Genomic DNA, 16,953 nt, shown 5'->3' on the forward strand with positions numbered 1-16,953 from the left:
ATCCTTTCAATTATTGTGTATTTCGAAGAAACATTCTTTGTAAGTATGGTTTTTTAGGTACCCTGTAGACGTTTTAAATGTGGATTTAGATGTCCTCGGATACTTGCCTTGGGTTCCGCAGTTGAGTTCCAACTTGCGAGTGGTCACCCCAACATCTGCCTCCAGTTCTTTTTGGTCTTTCTTCAGTCTCTTCATCTCCTCATCCTTTGCTGACCTTAGCTGTCTGACTAAACCCAACTTCCGCTGTCGTAACGCCTCCTCAAGCTGAAAAAAAACCTGATCATGAGAGAAAATAATGAATAAATGTCTGATCAAAAAATCATATTACGAGAGAATTTTTGAGCATATTTCTCCATTGTACCAGATTGTTAAAGTCGTTCGCCTCTGAATTCATTTTTTTAAACAACCGAATTACGGATTCCACAACTAGACGCAAAATTATATTTCTGAATGTTAATTTTCATGTTGGTACAAATCATCTTTTTTGGTTGCGGGTTCTATTAATTATCTCAATAAGAGTCTGTATAAAAAGTAAATAGGATTTGTAATCCTCAAAAATTAATTTTGAGATAAGAAAATATAATAAACTTTGTTATCATAACTATGGCAGTTAATTCAACAGATCAGCAGTTCAATAGTTCTAAATTCAACTGTCCGTTTCAATTGTGCACGCGTGAAATGTTCGCTTATATTCTCCCCACTTTGGTCAGGTAAGAATAAAAACCCGTGATTGAAAGATTTAACAAATCGTGAACACTTTTTCTGATTGGCTCAACTACTGAAGTTCTCCCCACTTCATCAGGTAAGAATGCAAAGAGCAGCAGTTGTACTTTAAATAAGATTTCTTTGAGAATTTTTTTTCCTAAGGCGATTTCGATGTTTCTCTGCTGATGGACGAGGACAAAAACTAATAAAATTATCTGAAGTCCCCACTCATTGGGTAATTTTTAAACAAAGAAGGGCTCTCCTCTCAAAAAGTGAGTCCGCAATCACTTGAGGTTAGTGAGTTTTTGGACCGGACTTTCTTGACCTTCTCATTGAGCATAGCGGCATAATTGGATGCGACAGTCCACATCACCTCTGGCTCATAATTGCGAATCTCGTGCAATCAGAATTGTAGCTGAGCCACGCATGGCACTATTGATACCACTTGAGTGGGGCGATTGAAGGCTACTTATAGGCTTGAAGGCTTGAAGCCTCTGTTATCAGACAAATGAGCTATTCTTTTCAATGTTTTCCTCGTTGTTTCGGATAGTCCGCCGAAAAATTTTAACACTAATGGTATGAAGTGGATGCACCTATCGCTGCACTTTTGGTAATAAAGCTCAATCTTGTCTTCCGCTAGGGTTAGAGCAAAACCATGTGTCCTTGCTGCATCTGAGATAATACTGGCTTGCAGTGGGGACATAATGGTGACGTCTAAAGCTGCGGGTTGTCCTGCTATACAACTGGGTAAAAACACGTCGCACTGTCTTGTATTGTTTTCTGGCAGAAGATGTTTTTGCTCACATACAGGGGAAAGATTGCCCGATAGCAAGTTGCCAATATTGCGTTTCGTACTCTGTCATGACAAGAGGTAATATCGCCACGGCCGTGACATGAGACGGCATGATCTCCAAAAATGTCCAAAATAGCTGACTTGCAATAAGGACATCTCCTATCCGAATCATAAAGTGAATTTCTTAAGCGGTATTTCAGACCCGCTTGGAACTCGTTAGTTTGAAGGAGTAGGCCAAGAGCACGAATAGGTGCTGCCGTCAACCAAGCTCCTGATTGAGGTAGGAAAAGAGATAACAGTCTAGTTTTTTTTGTCTGGTGGAGGTTTGAGCTTCAAGAAGGTTGCTTAGAGCCGTATTGTCAAATTTTTCTTCAACTTTCATGAAATATCGCTGCTTGCAGAAACCAATATATTTTCGAAAGTTGTTCGTTGGAGATGGCCAAGTTCTTCAAGTATTTTGTTATTTTCAGGGAATCGAGTGTTGCATCTCAACCAAAAGACCAATTTAGGTGCATCTAGACAGCTACGCAAAATTCCTAGAGCGCACTGAGGGTCTTCTGAATAGCCTAGAATGTCTAATACTTTCTCGAGATTTTTAACCCGTTTCTCAAAACAAGATGCAACAAAACTGGGTGTTCCAATTGCTGCGCCCAAGATTTCGATTCTTGATTGGCTGTTTCTCTTTATCCTGCTATCAACGGCATTAAAACACGTGGCGGACCACAACTCGCAATTGTCACTTCTGAGTTCAAGGCAACACTTGTTGCCATGAGTTGATAAAATTTCTAATGATTCGCATAGCTCCTCTTCGGTTCAACTTATTGTCGAGTTCTTTGATAATAAGCCAAACTGCTAAACAAAACAGTAAGAGCCCCATTTGGTCTCCTTATTGGACTCCTGATTGCCTTTAAATTTGAGTTGCATTAAAAAAGAGCTTGCTATGCTGAGAATAGCAAAAAGCAGCAAAGGTGCTAAAGCAGGAATGAAATTTTGCGCTGCATCTAACACACTGCTGCTTAAAATAGAATTGAAAGCATTTTTGAAGTCGATTTGAAGCAGGCCCGCTTTTGTTGCATGTACAATGCTTTCAAAACCGCATTTAGTGCGACACCAAGTTGTCGGGATGAAAAAAGTTCAACAGCCTCAGAAATGGCCTCCTGCGCAATAACTTTGGCTATGAGGCGTCGAAAAACTGCTCCCACAGCGATTGGCCGTACATCAAAATTTGTCTTTTTCAGCGCTGTAAGCGAAGCAGAGCAAACAAATGGTGCAACGAAACTGAGGAGCTGCCCGCTGCTAGCAAAATTTGCCCTCTGCTAGCTGATGCTTGAAATAGATTTTTTTTTACTAATCGGTTCTCAGAGTACATTTTGAATGGACCGGCTGCTGTGAAGTTTGAGAAAGATTGCAATTGCTTAAGCACAAACGCTTCTTCAAACTGATATGAATAACTACTGCAATCATCAGTTTCACTTGGTGGCACTTCTTCTGCTGGATGCAAGTTCAACAACTCTTTCAGCGTTTCTTTATTATCAAGGGCCACTCCATCCGACGACAAAACTTTTGCTGCACGTCCAAAATTCGAGATTTTGCACGTCCTGCAAGCCATTCCATTGAGTCATTATTTATTTTCTTGACTTGTTTGATTGAGGCAGCTTCGAACCATAACCCAGCTTAGTCGTCATTCTTCCAACGCTCAAATCTACTTAACATTAGCCGTTCTTGCTGCTGTTTGTGTTCCTCCCCCATCTGTTGCTTGCGGAAAGAACGCACTTGCTAATTGCAAAGAGTCTTTTCCAATTTTCTCGGGATTTTCTTTGAGAATCACAGCCCTCAATGATATGTGTTAGTGATTCAGACGTCTTAGCCGGAACTTGAGAGGAATAAAGCGTATTGTAGGTTTTTTTCGTTCAAATGGTTTCAAAGTCTAGGAGGGTGTTTAGGTCCAAATTTGCTGTGTTATAAGAAATGGTACTTGCGGCAATTCGTGTGCTGTTTGTGGCAGAGACTAGCTCGTCAATGTGGGCTGCATTATTATGGGAAATTTTCTTACTGGTTAACAATTGAGTACTAAATTGAGAGTACGCGCAAATTGTTCTACAGCATACCCATTCGTCAAAATTTGGGCCCCAGTTTACGTATCGTATTTGTGTATTGCTTGATTGATGGTCGAGCACAACTACTTTATATAAATTGTCTTTATTATCAGGGTAGAAGAGGGTTGTTTGTGCAAAAACTCGACAACGCAAATCAAACTTATCAATAGTTAAATTTTGCTTGTGTTGTGTCAAACCTGACGGTCTCAATCAAAATTCTGTCTTTCAAAATTCTCAAAATGAATTCTGTTTTTCCTGTCTAGGTTCCGCAGCTTTCTTTTCCCCGGAGAATGACGCCATATCAACAATATCAGAAATCAGGGAATTTTTATTTCTATTAACCGTCTTTTTCTTTCATGTCATATTTATGAAAAACAATTTGCTTTTTTTTAATGCATATGTGTTTCCTAACGTGTTTATTTTTCCTAATGTGTTCGTTTTTCAATTTTGTTAACGATAAGAAGAAAAGCTTCTTGCAGAAATTGCAATTGGAAAAGCTTCTTACAGAAAACGCTCCCTGGGATTCCGAGTATTAACAAAATTTCCCCGTTACAAATTTTACCCCAAGTTTAAGTCGCGATAACTATCTGCGTTTCAAATTACAAATGCTTTGGAAATGCGATCTATTTTCAGTCCCAATTAATGACAAGAAGACTCTAACAGTTCTGTTGTTCCTACCCCTCACAGTGTCATTGTTACTGTTGCCTGATATTCCGAACTTTTGCCGGTCAGTCAATTTCCTGCAATTCCGTGAAAATTTTTGATATTCCCTGAAATGGCAGAAAATGAGGAAATAAAAGGTAAAAGTATTCCCCTTTCAGAAGTTCATGCACGGGTTCTCAGTGATAACTTTGAGAATTAAAAAAAATTCCAAAGGATTTTGTGTTTCAGAGTAAAAATTTACGAAAAAAAAACATTTTAAAATTCCTATTCTAAAAAACGGCCAGAAATTAAACCTGTCAATTTGATATTGGGCGGTCCTTACGATCTATCAAAACTGTTCGATTCATTTTTCGGTCAAAAACCGTTGGCGTTGTAGAAGACCTGAGTTTTTCGCTTTTTCCTCTTTTTATCGAATTTCTACAGTGACCCAAACAAACAGTTAAGGTAAATAAAACTCTTTCGGTAATTTTTCTCAGGTCTAGCGGTCCCTTGAGGCTCACCAATATGACTTCTCTTTCCCAGTCTCCATGTCAACGACATCCATAAGTCAACTCTAACGGCCTCCATAGGGGTCTTATATAGCATAAAAAGAGGGCTTGAAAGCTGAAAAGGGAATAATTTCTAGATACATTTTTAAAAAACCTCAAGAAATAAATCCTTTTTGTATGCCTCATAGATGTCGTCTTCGTAATATCAATTCTAGTTATATGGAAAGCAAAGGTAAGAGAATTACTTGCACATCAAAGGAAAAGACAAATTCAAGACAATTTATAATAGTAATTAAAATAATATTACCAATATCCGTGGTTCACTTCCCAAATGAACTAAATCAAAACGCTCACAGTATCCCAACTGGTCTTGCAATTACAAATCTTTCAAAGTTTAGTCCCACTAAACCAACTACTTTCTCTCGCTTGATCGAAACCAAACTTCTGAAGTTCTCCCAAAAACTCCAAAATCTGCCTCTCTCTCTCTCTGCCAAAATTTCTCTGTGTCACTTCAATTTATACTCAACCAATACGCTCTTATCTTAAGCAAACAAACTTTAATCTCCTAAGTGAACAATGCAACTTACACTTGCAATCTGTCACATTCCGTAGGAGGGCTTTGTTTGCTATGCAAACAAACCAATATCAAATTATGCTCTGTCATTCAACTGCTACTTGTTCAACTTTCTCCTTATCTTAAGTACACGACCTTTGGACTCTTATGTAAACAAATCCACTCCACTTTATCTCTTATTTGCACTTGGCATGTCAATCAGTGTTTGCTTAGTAAACATTGAACGTTACTATGAAAAGTTGTTAAACCTCTATTTCCGCTATAAAATTAATTTGCTGCAATCAATCCCTGTCAAAAATCAAGTGTTGAATAAATAACTAAACTCAACCCTAAACCAAAGACCAATTGTAATTTCCAATTTTGAAACTATTTCATGCAAATCCCCAGTTAAAAACCGCCGAAGAGTCTAATATTCGTAAAAGCCAAAAAATTTGACCTCTAGGAGTCAATCAAAGGTCACTCCTCCAAAATGAGGGGTCAATTTGGTAAAAATCATTATTGGCGCGGAAAGTCCTACCATAGTTACACCTACTCACCAATTTTCATCACCTAACTCCTAAGAGAACACGAGCAATGACCGCGCACATATTTCATCGACCTCCCAGATGATCCCACATTTCCATAACTAATAACTTGCAAAGTAGTGTTCAAAACGTCTTCGGGTAAAGTTTTCTAGGGTGCCAGCAACTTGCCTGCCAAGTTTCGTGACCTTCCGATTAGCCGTTGCGAGTCGTTTGCAATTTGAAATTTTTTAACGAGTCGTGGGTGCCGAAACCCGAAAACTCTGAGTTCGTCAAAATTGACCGGGGTGATTATTTTTTGTCACTAACTGTCTCAGGTTATCATATTAATACCATTTCAAAGTCATTCGGCCGCTCAAAAAGGCCAATTTCCGGTTTTCGGCACTCGGGTCGTTCCGAAGCACCGACTTCAGGTCGGAATTTGGGAATGAAAATATCACCAATCGAAAGCCCTTGAAAAGTTACACTAACCCACCAAAAACATAGGGCTACTACCAATACTCCACGAGCAATTCAAAGTTTACGTTCCGCAGTACGGGCGTGCGCTAGTTCCGTGCAGGTTGGTGTGGGGTCAAATCCGACCTCAAAATCGGATTCCCCGTACCCAAATTAGTCTATCCCCCAAATTTCAGGTCAATCCGACTTCAACTTTTAAAACTGCTATTTCAATTTAAGTGCTAACTGTCTTTAGTGAAAACTGCCTATTCTTATTGCAAAATGCTAATAAATTTCTCCCACAACTTCCTAAACCCTTCCCATGATCATGTGCTACATTACTCTAGACTTAATACCCATTGCAACCCTTAGTTACTCTTATATCATACTCGAACAGTCATTTCTTTCGCTCAAAATATCGAAAACCTTCAAATCACAACACTTCCGGTGCTAATAACTCGGAGTTGGGCGGTCGGATTGGCCCGAAAGGTATACCAGCTTGAGAGGACCATTGGGTGTACATGCCATTGAAATTTGGTAAACGTCCGCTTAAAATAACCTCCATGGTGGGGGGGGGGGAAGATCCGCTTGGTGGTATTTCGAAAAACTGATAAGTTGCCTTTTTATTTACTATAAATCAACAAAACTCTACTTAAATAACTCAGATCAAAAAGGTGTAACCGGCCGCATATCCCTATTATATATGGACAATCATCAGAGGAACATCCTTACAAAATTTCAGAGTCCAATGACGAATATAATTTAAATAGTTCAAGTGTATCAGGTTTGCAGGTGCCAATGATTTTGCAAATTCAAAATCACACTTTTAAGTTACTTCAAATTGAATTTCCTTTTCCGTTCAAAGAATCTAGTTCACTTCAAATCTTCGCTCTCTAGTTTTCTTCTAAATTTAAATCACTCATTTGGACTTTGGCCTGATGCTCAAATGCAACTTTGCTAAGTCAACGAAATATATCGACAGCTCAATATGCTTTTGTTCATTAATTTGTTTGTATAAGATATATCACTCAAATCACCTCCCAGGCGCCTTCGAAACAATAACCCTTTACGAAAGAACGCTTATTTCAAACACATAATTAACTTGTCAAATTTGACCTAAATTATCTGACTTAACTAGCGCTATCTGGTTATGAAATTTCTCTTGAGTTTATTCTTATGCTTTCTACAATAGAGTACACATTGACACCACAGGAAAGAAAATAATACTGTTATTCTCGACAAAAGCTAAATGTAACTTCCATGAAACGCTAAGACTTAAAACCCAAGACAAATAATTAGACTTATCATTCTGGAAATTCATCCTAATAAACTTTCATTCTAATATCACAATTGCAGGAACCCGGGTCGAGGTTTGGCGGTGAATTTTCGTAAGAAATGCGGTGAAATGCTGAGAAAAAAATAATTATCACCGCGTATTTTTTACATCTTTTTGCGGTGAATGCGGTGAATCGCGGCGAATTATTTATTTTCACCGCGTTCTCAGTATTCTTACAAAAACGGATTGTCCCAACACGGTTTCGAGCCTCTGACCTCCTGCATACCATCCACATCTTGGTTCACTGCGCCAACTGTCACTTACATCTTTGAAATTTCTTGAGAATTTAAATCAGATTGAGTAAAATTTCACAATCATATGCGTTGAATTTTTGTAAAAAATGCGGTGAATTTCGCGGTGAAATTTTGTAAGAAATGCGGTGAAATGTGGTGAATTATTTTTTTTTCACCGCATTCACCGCTTTCACCGCATATCTTACATTTCTTTGCCGCAAAAGTCGATGCTGTGAATTTTTGTAAGAAATGTGGTGAATTTTGCGGTGAATTTTCACCGCATTTCTTACAAAAATTCACCGCATTCACAGCTTTTCTTACAAAATTTACCCAAAAACCTCGACCCGTGAAATAATTGAATTTTTAATCGCCCTATTAACAGTTCAATTTAATATTTTCAAATATTTGTGAAACGACACAATTTTGTTTTTTTTTTGCGTGTGTGTGTGACTGTAGGCCTGCTAGTATGATTAACCTTTTCGATCTTTGTCGAAACCAGATAAATTAGTTGTTTTGGAATCGTATTACTATTATCTTAATTAGATTCTTTTTCTTATTTTTAAATTTATTTGGTTATAATTTCTTATTTTCTACGCTAGATTTCTTATAATCAGTATTGTTATGACTATTACTGCGATGATCTGGTTCTGTTAACATCTGATTTGAGGTTTCAATGCTTGTTCTCAACCCCTAAGTTGAGGAAAAATTGAATTCCAAACTTCCTACACGTCAAACCTAACATTAATTCTCGACAGCAAAGACTGAGCTTTCGTTTCTGAATTTCCATATATTTTTTTTATTTGTGAAACCCTCTCAAAAATTTTATTGATTATTATTTTAAAATGGTCTTTCTTATTAGAAACAAAAGACAAAAGTTCCTTTCTTTGAACACAAGGTTGGCGTAGCTCAAGTCACGATACCGCAAAACTGCCTGTTTGGAAATCCAGGTTGCCCAGGTTACCCTTTGTTGAGCAAGGGATTTTTCGAGAAAAAAATCAGTTTTTGTGGCACTGGGACGTATAGTATGTATATATATATATATATATATATATATATATATATATATATATATATATATATATATATATATGTACGTACATATATATATATATATATATATATATATATATATATATATATATATATATATATATATATACATATATATACCTAAATCACTTTAAAGCTTTGAGAGCTTCAATTAAATCTTTACGAAAGTGCTTATTACAAAGAATTAAACCACTTTGCTTGCTCATAAACCGAGCGTTTAATTAGGCTCAATTGCGGAAACGTTCTACAAGACTTGTCACCTGTTTTACAATTTTAAAGTATATATATTTCGCAAAAATGGCGCAACCACTTTTCTGAAAAATAAAATACAGAAGATGTCTCCTAATTTTGTTCATTTTATGTATCTAATTTGTGAGCAATTTTTACTAATCTAGAAATTTTGGGGTATACCTCTGCGGTTTATTGTAATTTATTTTTTTTTCTACGCTAGATTTGTTATAATCAGTATTATATTTATTACTACGATGAACGCGTTCTGTTAAAATCTGATTTGAGGTTTCAATGCTTATTTTCAACCTTTAAGATCGGGAAAAAATTGAATTCCCAAATTCCTTAAACCCAAATGATCTTAAACAGTTTATTTATGTTTCTTGAAATTTCTTTCCTTATTAGAAACATAAGAAAACAATTTATTTCTTTGAACGCAAGATTGGTTTAGCTCACGTTACGATACAGCGGTACTGCTTTTTTGGAAAATTTTTTATTAAGGAAAATTGATTAAAATCCTGTTCGACTAAGCAAAACATTTTTATTCTTAGAAAAAAGTTTTCCGTACAACATAACAAATATGTTGACAACATTATTGCAACTCACACACCATACGTATAATTTGGGCTGTTCAAGTTAGCTTTTTATAAGAATGTTGAGCCGCTTCACGTCGAAATTGCTGGATAACTTTGAGGGTACAAGAAGCCAAGCAAGACTGAAACATATGCGGAGAAAACCATAGCGAGGTGGACTCAAAACAGGCCACTGAAAAAGTATGCAGTAGAAATTGATTTTTCGTTCTTTGAAATTCAATAGATTTTGTTGAAATTATTTTTAAAGGATAGTGACATCTCCTTGTTTTTTTGTTAGAATATAGAAAGAGTATTTGAAAGTCGCTTTTTGTGGACAGTGATTATCTGGAAACTAACTATAGTCAGCCACTTAGGGTTTAATTTCAAATATTGCAATTTTGTGGTTTTTCTAACCTCGAAAGGTGGTTACTAACATTTGAACAACATGACATCTTCAATAGTTACTTAAACAAGGCACGAAAATTACTGACATCATTTGACATAACAAGGGGGGAGCAATTTTTTGTTTTCAAATATCTTCAAACATTGTTTTGCAATTCTTGTTTTAAAATTGTAATAAAAATTTTCAAATCTTGAGAAAATCAAGATTGATGGCATACATGACTAAATAACGTCCTCAAGAAAGAAAGTTCTACTAAATTAATGCACGAAAACACCTAAATGTTAATCTTTTTTGGTCATTAATCAATTTTTATTAACCATTTCTTTTTAAAATTCAGTCCCTGGTGAATAAAAAAGAGTTTCGGAAGCCACAAAACAGCATTAATTAGTAAAGTTGGAAAAAAAGAAAATAAGTCAACTGTTTTGAACTCGTTCACATATGCCCTATTGTCCAAATGTGTGGACAAACTATTTACATTTTGGTATCGTTACTGGTTTTAGTGTCAAATGATATTAACCATGAATTTTAAGCATTGTAAATATAAGAATTTGATAACATTAAAAAATTTAGTTGTGGTTTGAAGTTCTGATCAGTAAAAACTTAATGAAACTGTTTATGAAAAATTATACCATTTAAAAAACATTTTTGTGAATAAATATTTACCTGTCTTGTGGCTTTATAAGTCAAGAATTTTAATAATTTGGAACCGTTTCCAAAGCCCCTTCGTTATTTATCAGGAAGGGGCTTCGGAAACGGTTCAAAAGTACTAAAATTCTTGACTTATAAAGCCACAACACAGGTAATTATTTATTCACAAAAATTGGTTTTTTATTGGTTTAATTTGTCATAAACAGTTTCGCTAAGTTTTAACTGCTCAGAACTTCAAACTCATAAAACTACATCTTTTACCTTTACAAATCTTGAACTTTTAAATTTCTGCAAACTTTGCTAATGACATTTAATTATACCTTTTTGCTCAGAACTGCAATAGGAAGGCTCTGATTTTAAGGAAATGCTGAAAGTAGAGAATTTTGAGCTGAAGAGGTAAATTTTTGTTTCGAAAAGTATATATTTTTCGAAAACTGTTTATAGTTTTTTCGTTTTATTAATAAATATTTTTCATTTTCATGTCACAATCAGTTATAAAGAATTTGCACGCAAGTTACCCTAAATTTTTTTTAGTACAAAGATGTTAGATCTGCCGGCCCTTCCCAGTTGTGACCGGCTTTTTCCAATAACGAAAAATTTAATTGCACTTTTGTTGGTGTAATAAATCTTTGTTTTGGCTCATTAATTGCTAAGTTTTCAAGTTTCCAAGGAATTGTTTTCTTTTCACTCTCTAAATAATTTTTTTTGTTCTCATTACCGTATATGAGATAACTAATACTTGTTTTTGCATTAATATTGGTTTGTATATATCCTGATAAAAAATGTAGACTAGCCATTAAAATTGTTCTGTGGCCTTTTAAGTTTCCGGGGGGACACAAGACTCCTCTGATCAGTCCACCTTAAGTCGTGGACGGTGGTTCGGTTCAGCGTCTGAACATAATTTGGACAAAAATTTCAATCGGGCCATGGGTCTCAACAGGGCCATTTTTGGTTCTGCTTTGTCTGGAAAATCTAAAGTTTGTTTTGTCTGGACTCTGTGTCCGCCTCAATTCGGTCTGTGAACCCATTGTCGGAGACCCAAACGAGACTGGCACCCCCCGACCGAGACCCCAACCACCTTGAGACTGGTACTCACGCAAGAGACCATCGTGAGGCAACTAAACTCTACTGACCGCATTTCCTACATAATTTCTCAGCACTTTTCTTTTAATGGTTAAGTGACTCTGCTTGAAGTCACTGAGAACTTCTGGCGTTTATCGATGCTTAAAGCACGATACGCGCACGTTTTAAAATGATGATAGTCAACGGAAGCAAACTTCTGGCTAAGTAGCAACTTCTGGCATTTTAACTTCTGGCATTTTAAAATGTGCACTTGAGTGTTTTAAACATTATTTCTTCATATTTCAGCACTTTTCTTTCATAATTTCTTCACATTTCCGCACTTTTCTTTCATAATTCCCGCACTTTTCAGCATATTTCTTTCATAATTTTATTAACTGACCTTTTCAAATGCCTCTTTGATCTGTACTTCTGCTTTGGCATATGACTGGGACAGCTCAACTCCAGAAGTGTCCAGAGTGTTGATAATCTGTTCACACTGTTGCTTCACTTGCTTTGCCTCTTTTCTGTTCTTACTGTACTCTCCCAGAATCACATCCACGTGCTGTTTTCTGAAAATGGGGAAAATCAAAACCAAGGGTGGTGACATTTGAAGCCCATGTTTGGTTTGAAAATGTAAGAAATCGTCGGAATGTTCGGTATTTTGGGTCTTTCCCATTATAGCCCCCTCCCATGAAATTAAAGCCCCCCCATTATGGTATAATTACCATGTTTTGGGGGCGGGGTATAGGTAATCTGACCACTAAGATGGGGGGTAGGGGGCTATAATTGGAAAGACCCGGTATTTTAACATAAGAAGTGTTCTGTATCGTCGATTTTAAACTGTAAGAACTTAGAGCAATCATAATTTTGCATAGTTTTGAACTGACCTGCAGTTGAAGCACTGTGAGTCAGAACAGTGCACACACAAGTGAAGATCGTAACTACTCTTCCCACATTTCACACAGGTGTTGATTGGCTTGCCCCCTCCCCCTCCCCCTCGGGGGGTCTGTGCCTCGTCTATTGAACTGGCCTGTCTCTGCTGCTGGGCTGCTGTTCCAGACATTATAATCTGGCCCTTATTCTTCTCTCTAATTGGTCTCAATTTTTTCTTTTTTTCTTCGAATTCAATCGAGTTCACACTATTGTGTTAAGTAGAGTTGATGTTTTTTTTTAAAAAATTTTGTCTAAATAATAAATATTTGTTTTTATAACTAGTGGGTTATAACTGAAAACTTGTGATAACTTGGGGCCGTATTGTATCAGTTAAACTAAATTTGTTATTAAACAAAATTCTGAAATAAAACAACAATTCCCCACTTTAATCAACAAATTCGACTGGGGAATAATTAATTGAGTGTAATCTTTTCTCTCCAAAAGCGCTTTTGATAAACCATGCAAAATGGTTTCTATAAAATTGTTTGTCTATAAAATTATAGATTGAACAACTAAATGAAGTTTGAGAATGCACTTTGCTTTGAACCAGCGAGTCAAAACATAAAACCTCTTGAAGCGTAATTTTGAGCATTGAGTTTTTTTATTCTCTGTAAAACTATAAAAAAGAATTGTTTGAACAATAGATATAAGTTTTGTTTTTGTTAGATAATATAAAATTGAGCTTTCAATTGTGGAATAAAATTTATTTGAACTCAGTATTAAGTAGAAAAAAACGAGAAAAATTAAATTAACCTATGAAGCTATTGAACGAAGTCACATATTAATTCCGAACACTTCACTTGGTTAAAGAAAATGAACCGTTGAGGTAGTTTTTTTCTCTTTTGATTTCAGCTAATCCCATATTTTCAAGTAGCGAATTGCAATTTCCATCACAGAACAGCCCGCCGAAATTCTAAATTTAGCTCAGTTAGGGGAGGGGGCAAGTAAGGTTGTCTCGGAATAATTTTTTCCCAAAAAAGCTTGTTTTGCGTTGATGCGTTTCCAGTTTTATAACTCAAGAAAATAATAATAAGTATTGGCTATTTTCACGATAACTTTTTTTCAATCTCTTCAAGAAACGATCTTTCATTCGTTGAGCTCAATATTTTTAATACTGCAGTCCATAATGAATGATGTTATCGAAACTTATTGTTCAGCTATTTTGCCATTATTTGAAAAATCTTAAGTGCCATGTTCTCGATTTCATTGGCAAAACTAATTTATACTGAGGATTTTAATGCCCGTCAATATCGCTTCTTAATACTTATTTTTGCTGCTTTACTGGACCCCAACCATCCTGCAAAAATGTGAAAGAAATTTTTGGGCAAAAAAGGTCTCCGTTCGTTTTCATTTTTGCATTTCTTTTCTGAGAAAAATGAAACAATTAGCTGTTTTCAATTAGCTCTTTAGGTTATTTGCCTGTAACAAGACAAAACTATAAAAAACAGTCTTCTAATAAGAAGCAATAAATAATTGTTTTGTCTAATATTAGTCCAAAAGACTTAAAACAGCATTAGTTTTGGTGGAACAATAACAATAAATTGCAATGAGCCGAATTGTTTTCCATTCATTTGGATGCTTTCCGAGGTCATCTATTACACACCATGTTTTTTAATTACTTCAAACAATTCAGATTTGTTTTTTTATAAAACAATAGTTTTCGATGTTTGGAAAATTTTCTTTTTATCAGTTAGCTTTGTCTACTGCTGTAACAATTGACGCCCTTAGTTTACTAACAGTCTCAATGCTGAGTTTATGAAGGGAAGTTTTTTGCGCTAAAGCGTTCAAATGTTCATACATGTAATACATTCTTTAGAATTAATTACAGAAAATTTAAGGTTTCTCTTTTTCTTTTGTCTCCAAGAACGCTGTTTTGCAATGACTGCACGAAAAAAAATGTAACTATTATATTGGAAGAAGTCGTGCATTTTTGTAGAGTTTGACATTCCAAACTCGTTGTCATAAACGCCTTCTCTGTTTTTAACTAGGCTGATGAAAACGCTCGTTCAGTTCTCCTTCTAGGGCATCAAACTTGTGCAATTTAAACTGATCAATATTTCTCATCTTTTCAATTTTATTCAAAAGCAGAAAAATTACTGCATAAAACTAAACCCACAAAAAACTCATTTGATGTGGTTTTCAACAACTTTTTCTAAATTTTTCTCTAAAAAGGTTTCTATCTTTTACTCTAAAGCAGGGCTAAGTGTTAAGAGTACTTAGGTTCAATTTTTTCAGCAGTTTTTGTAAAATTGAAGATTCTTCATTTTGGAATCCTTCAAATCAACGAAAAAATTTTACTCTGGAAAAAATCTACAGAATTAAGACTAATTTGTACTGAGAATTTTAATGCCCATCAACGTCGCTTCTGAATACTTAGTTTTGCTGCGTTACTGGACCACAATCGACCTGCAAAATTGTGAAAAATTTTTTTGGGCAAATCAAGGGTCTCATTTTGTTTTCATTTTTGCATTTCTTTTCTGAGAAAGATGAAAAAGTTAGCTGTGTTACAAGAAAAAAACTATAGAAAAAACAGTCCTCTAAAACGAAGCAAAAACTAATTGTTTTGTCTAATAGTAGTCCATAAGACTTTATAAGAACAACATTTGTTTCGATGGAACAATAACAATAAATTGCAATGAGCCGAATTGTTTTCCATTCATTTGGATGCTTTCTAAGGTCATCTATTAAACACCATGTTTTCAATTACTTCGAACAATTCAGATTTATTTTTAATTAAAACCAAACATAGTTAGTGTATATTCACAATTTAGAAGCTTTTTTCCTTTTTGCATTTTCGTACATTGTAAAATTTGACTGTTTTTAAACTATTTTTTGATCCTTTTAATCAGCCATTAAGTTGCACCATTTTGTCGGTGAGTTAACTTTTTACCGACGAGCTCCCTTATTGGATAAAATTGGATTATCTATTCTTCCAGTTTTTGTTGGTTTCGCCTAGATTAAAAAAGTACACATTGAGTTTTGCAGGTTTTCCTGTAGTTTATTTTTGCATAGGCTAACAGATAAAATTTGAAATACAAAAAATACAAGAATTCGAGGAAAATATATTCGATCTGTTTTTGTTTTTGTTATATTCACTATAATATTTCTTCCGACAAACTATCAGAAAAAATTATTGTTGTCAAGAAAATTTTCTTCAGGAAATAAATGTCTTTTTAAGTTGTTTTTAAATCTCTTGATTTACGAAAAGTTTCATTGTTGTTTTAAGATTGTCAAGTTCATTTGACTTTTTATTGTGTTAGTAAAGTATGCAGTTGTGTATATGTATTCTTACATGAAGTTAAGTTTGAACCATCATACTTAAAACAATGTTTTTCACAATATTTATCCTTATGCGCAACTTTTTCCTAATTTGACCAAGAAAACTTTATATAGAAATTTTTAGTTCATTTGTAATAAATCAACTCCGCATTTCATTTCAGTTAGTTTCTTTGCGACGCTTCTTTTTATTCTTTTTTATCTTTCGTTCCAGAGCCAGTTTAATACTTTTTTTTAATAAATACTGTTTTGACGTTGAATAACGCCAATTGTAGTTTTGCAGCAAATCACAATAACAGTAAAGCAAATTGACAACACTTTTTACTTTGCCTTTCAATTTTTTCTTGCTTTCTCGGGAAAATTTTTTTTTTCAATGGGAATATGACATCATCAGTTATGGTCAGTATTTTTAGCGACTGTGAAACGTAATGTTTTTGAAACATGGCTACGAAACATGAATCTTGCCAAAAGTGACTTGTAGGTTGCGAAACATGATTTTTTTGGCGACATCAGGGCAATTTTTAAACATATACTTTCCAATTGTCTCATCTTTACTTTTGTTTTCAGAAATAGTGGATAAAGAGCAAATTGAAAGCCTCAATTTTTAGAAGATTCCAGCAAAGATGTGTACCGGCTGGTTTGTTTTTTTTAATGAAAACCAATGTCAGGGCCAATTAAACCCATTCTTAAAACCCAAAGATCAAGGTCCATTTTAAAAAAAATTAAATGGTAGAAAAAACTTTTCAGGATTTTGTAAAAACGTTTCCAGGAGCGAAAAACAAGTTTTTCACTGTATTTGCACTTGACAAAACGACAAAAAAAGAAAAAAGGTTATAACAAAACCACCCAATTTTTAATTTTTGATTTAAAAGGCGAGCAGGCTGATAAGACAAGAAACTTTCAACTTTCAAGAAACACGTCGATTTGATGGAAAAAT

At 35.0% G+C, this 16,953-nt stretch overlaps 1 protein-coding gene across 1 annotated transcript in view; it reads right to left on the reverse strand.

Annotated features, from left to right (window-relative positions):
* LOC142353071 (uncharacterized) overlaps positions 1-13,282 on the reverse strand; it is a 64,083-nt gene extending 50,801 nt beyond the window's left edge. The window contains exons 1-3 of the mRNA XM_075405265.1: positions 12,695-13,282; positions 12,208-12,376; positions 108-264 (exon numbers count right to left, since the gene is read on the reverse strand). Of these exons, the coding sequence (XP_075261380.1) occupies positions 108-264; positions 12,208-12,376; positions 12,695-12,870 (502 nt within the window). The 5' untranslated portion in view covers positions 12,871-13,282. The remainder of the gene's footprint in view (positions 1-107; positions 265-12,207; positions 12,377-12,694) is intronic.
* Positions 13,283-16,953: the final 3,671 nt, after the last annotated feature.

Source organism: Convolutriloba macropyga, chromosome 14 (genome assembly GCF_964194025.1).
Source record: "Convolutriloba macropyga chromosome 14, txConMacr16.3, whole genome shotgun sequence".
Classification (NCBI taxonomy): Eukaryota; Metazoa; Xenacoelomorpha; order Acoela; family Convolutidae; genus Convolutriloba; species Convolutriloba macropyga.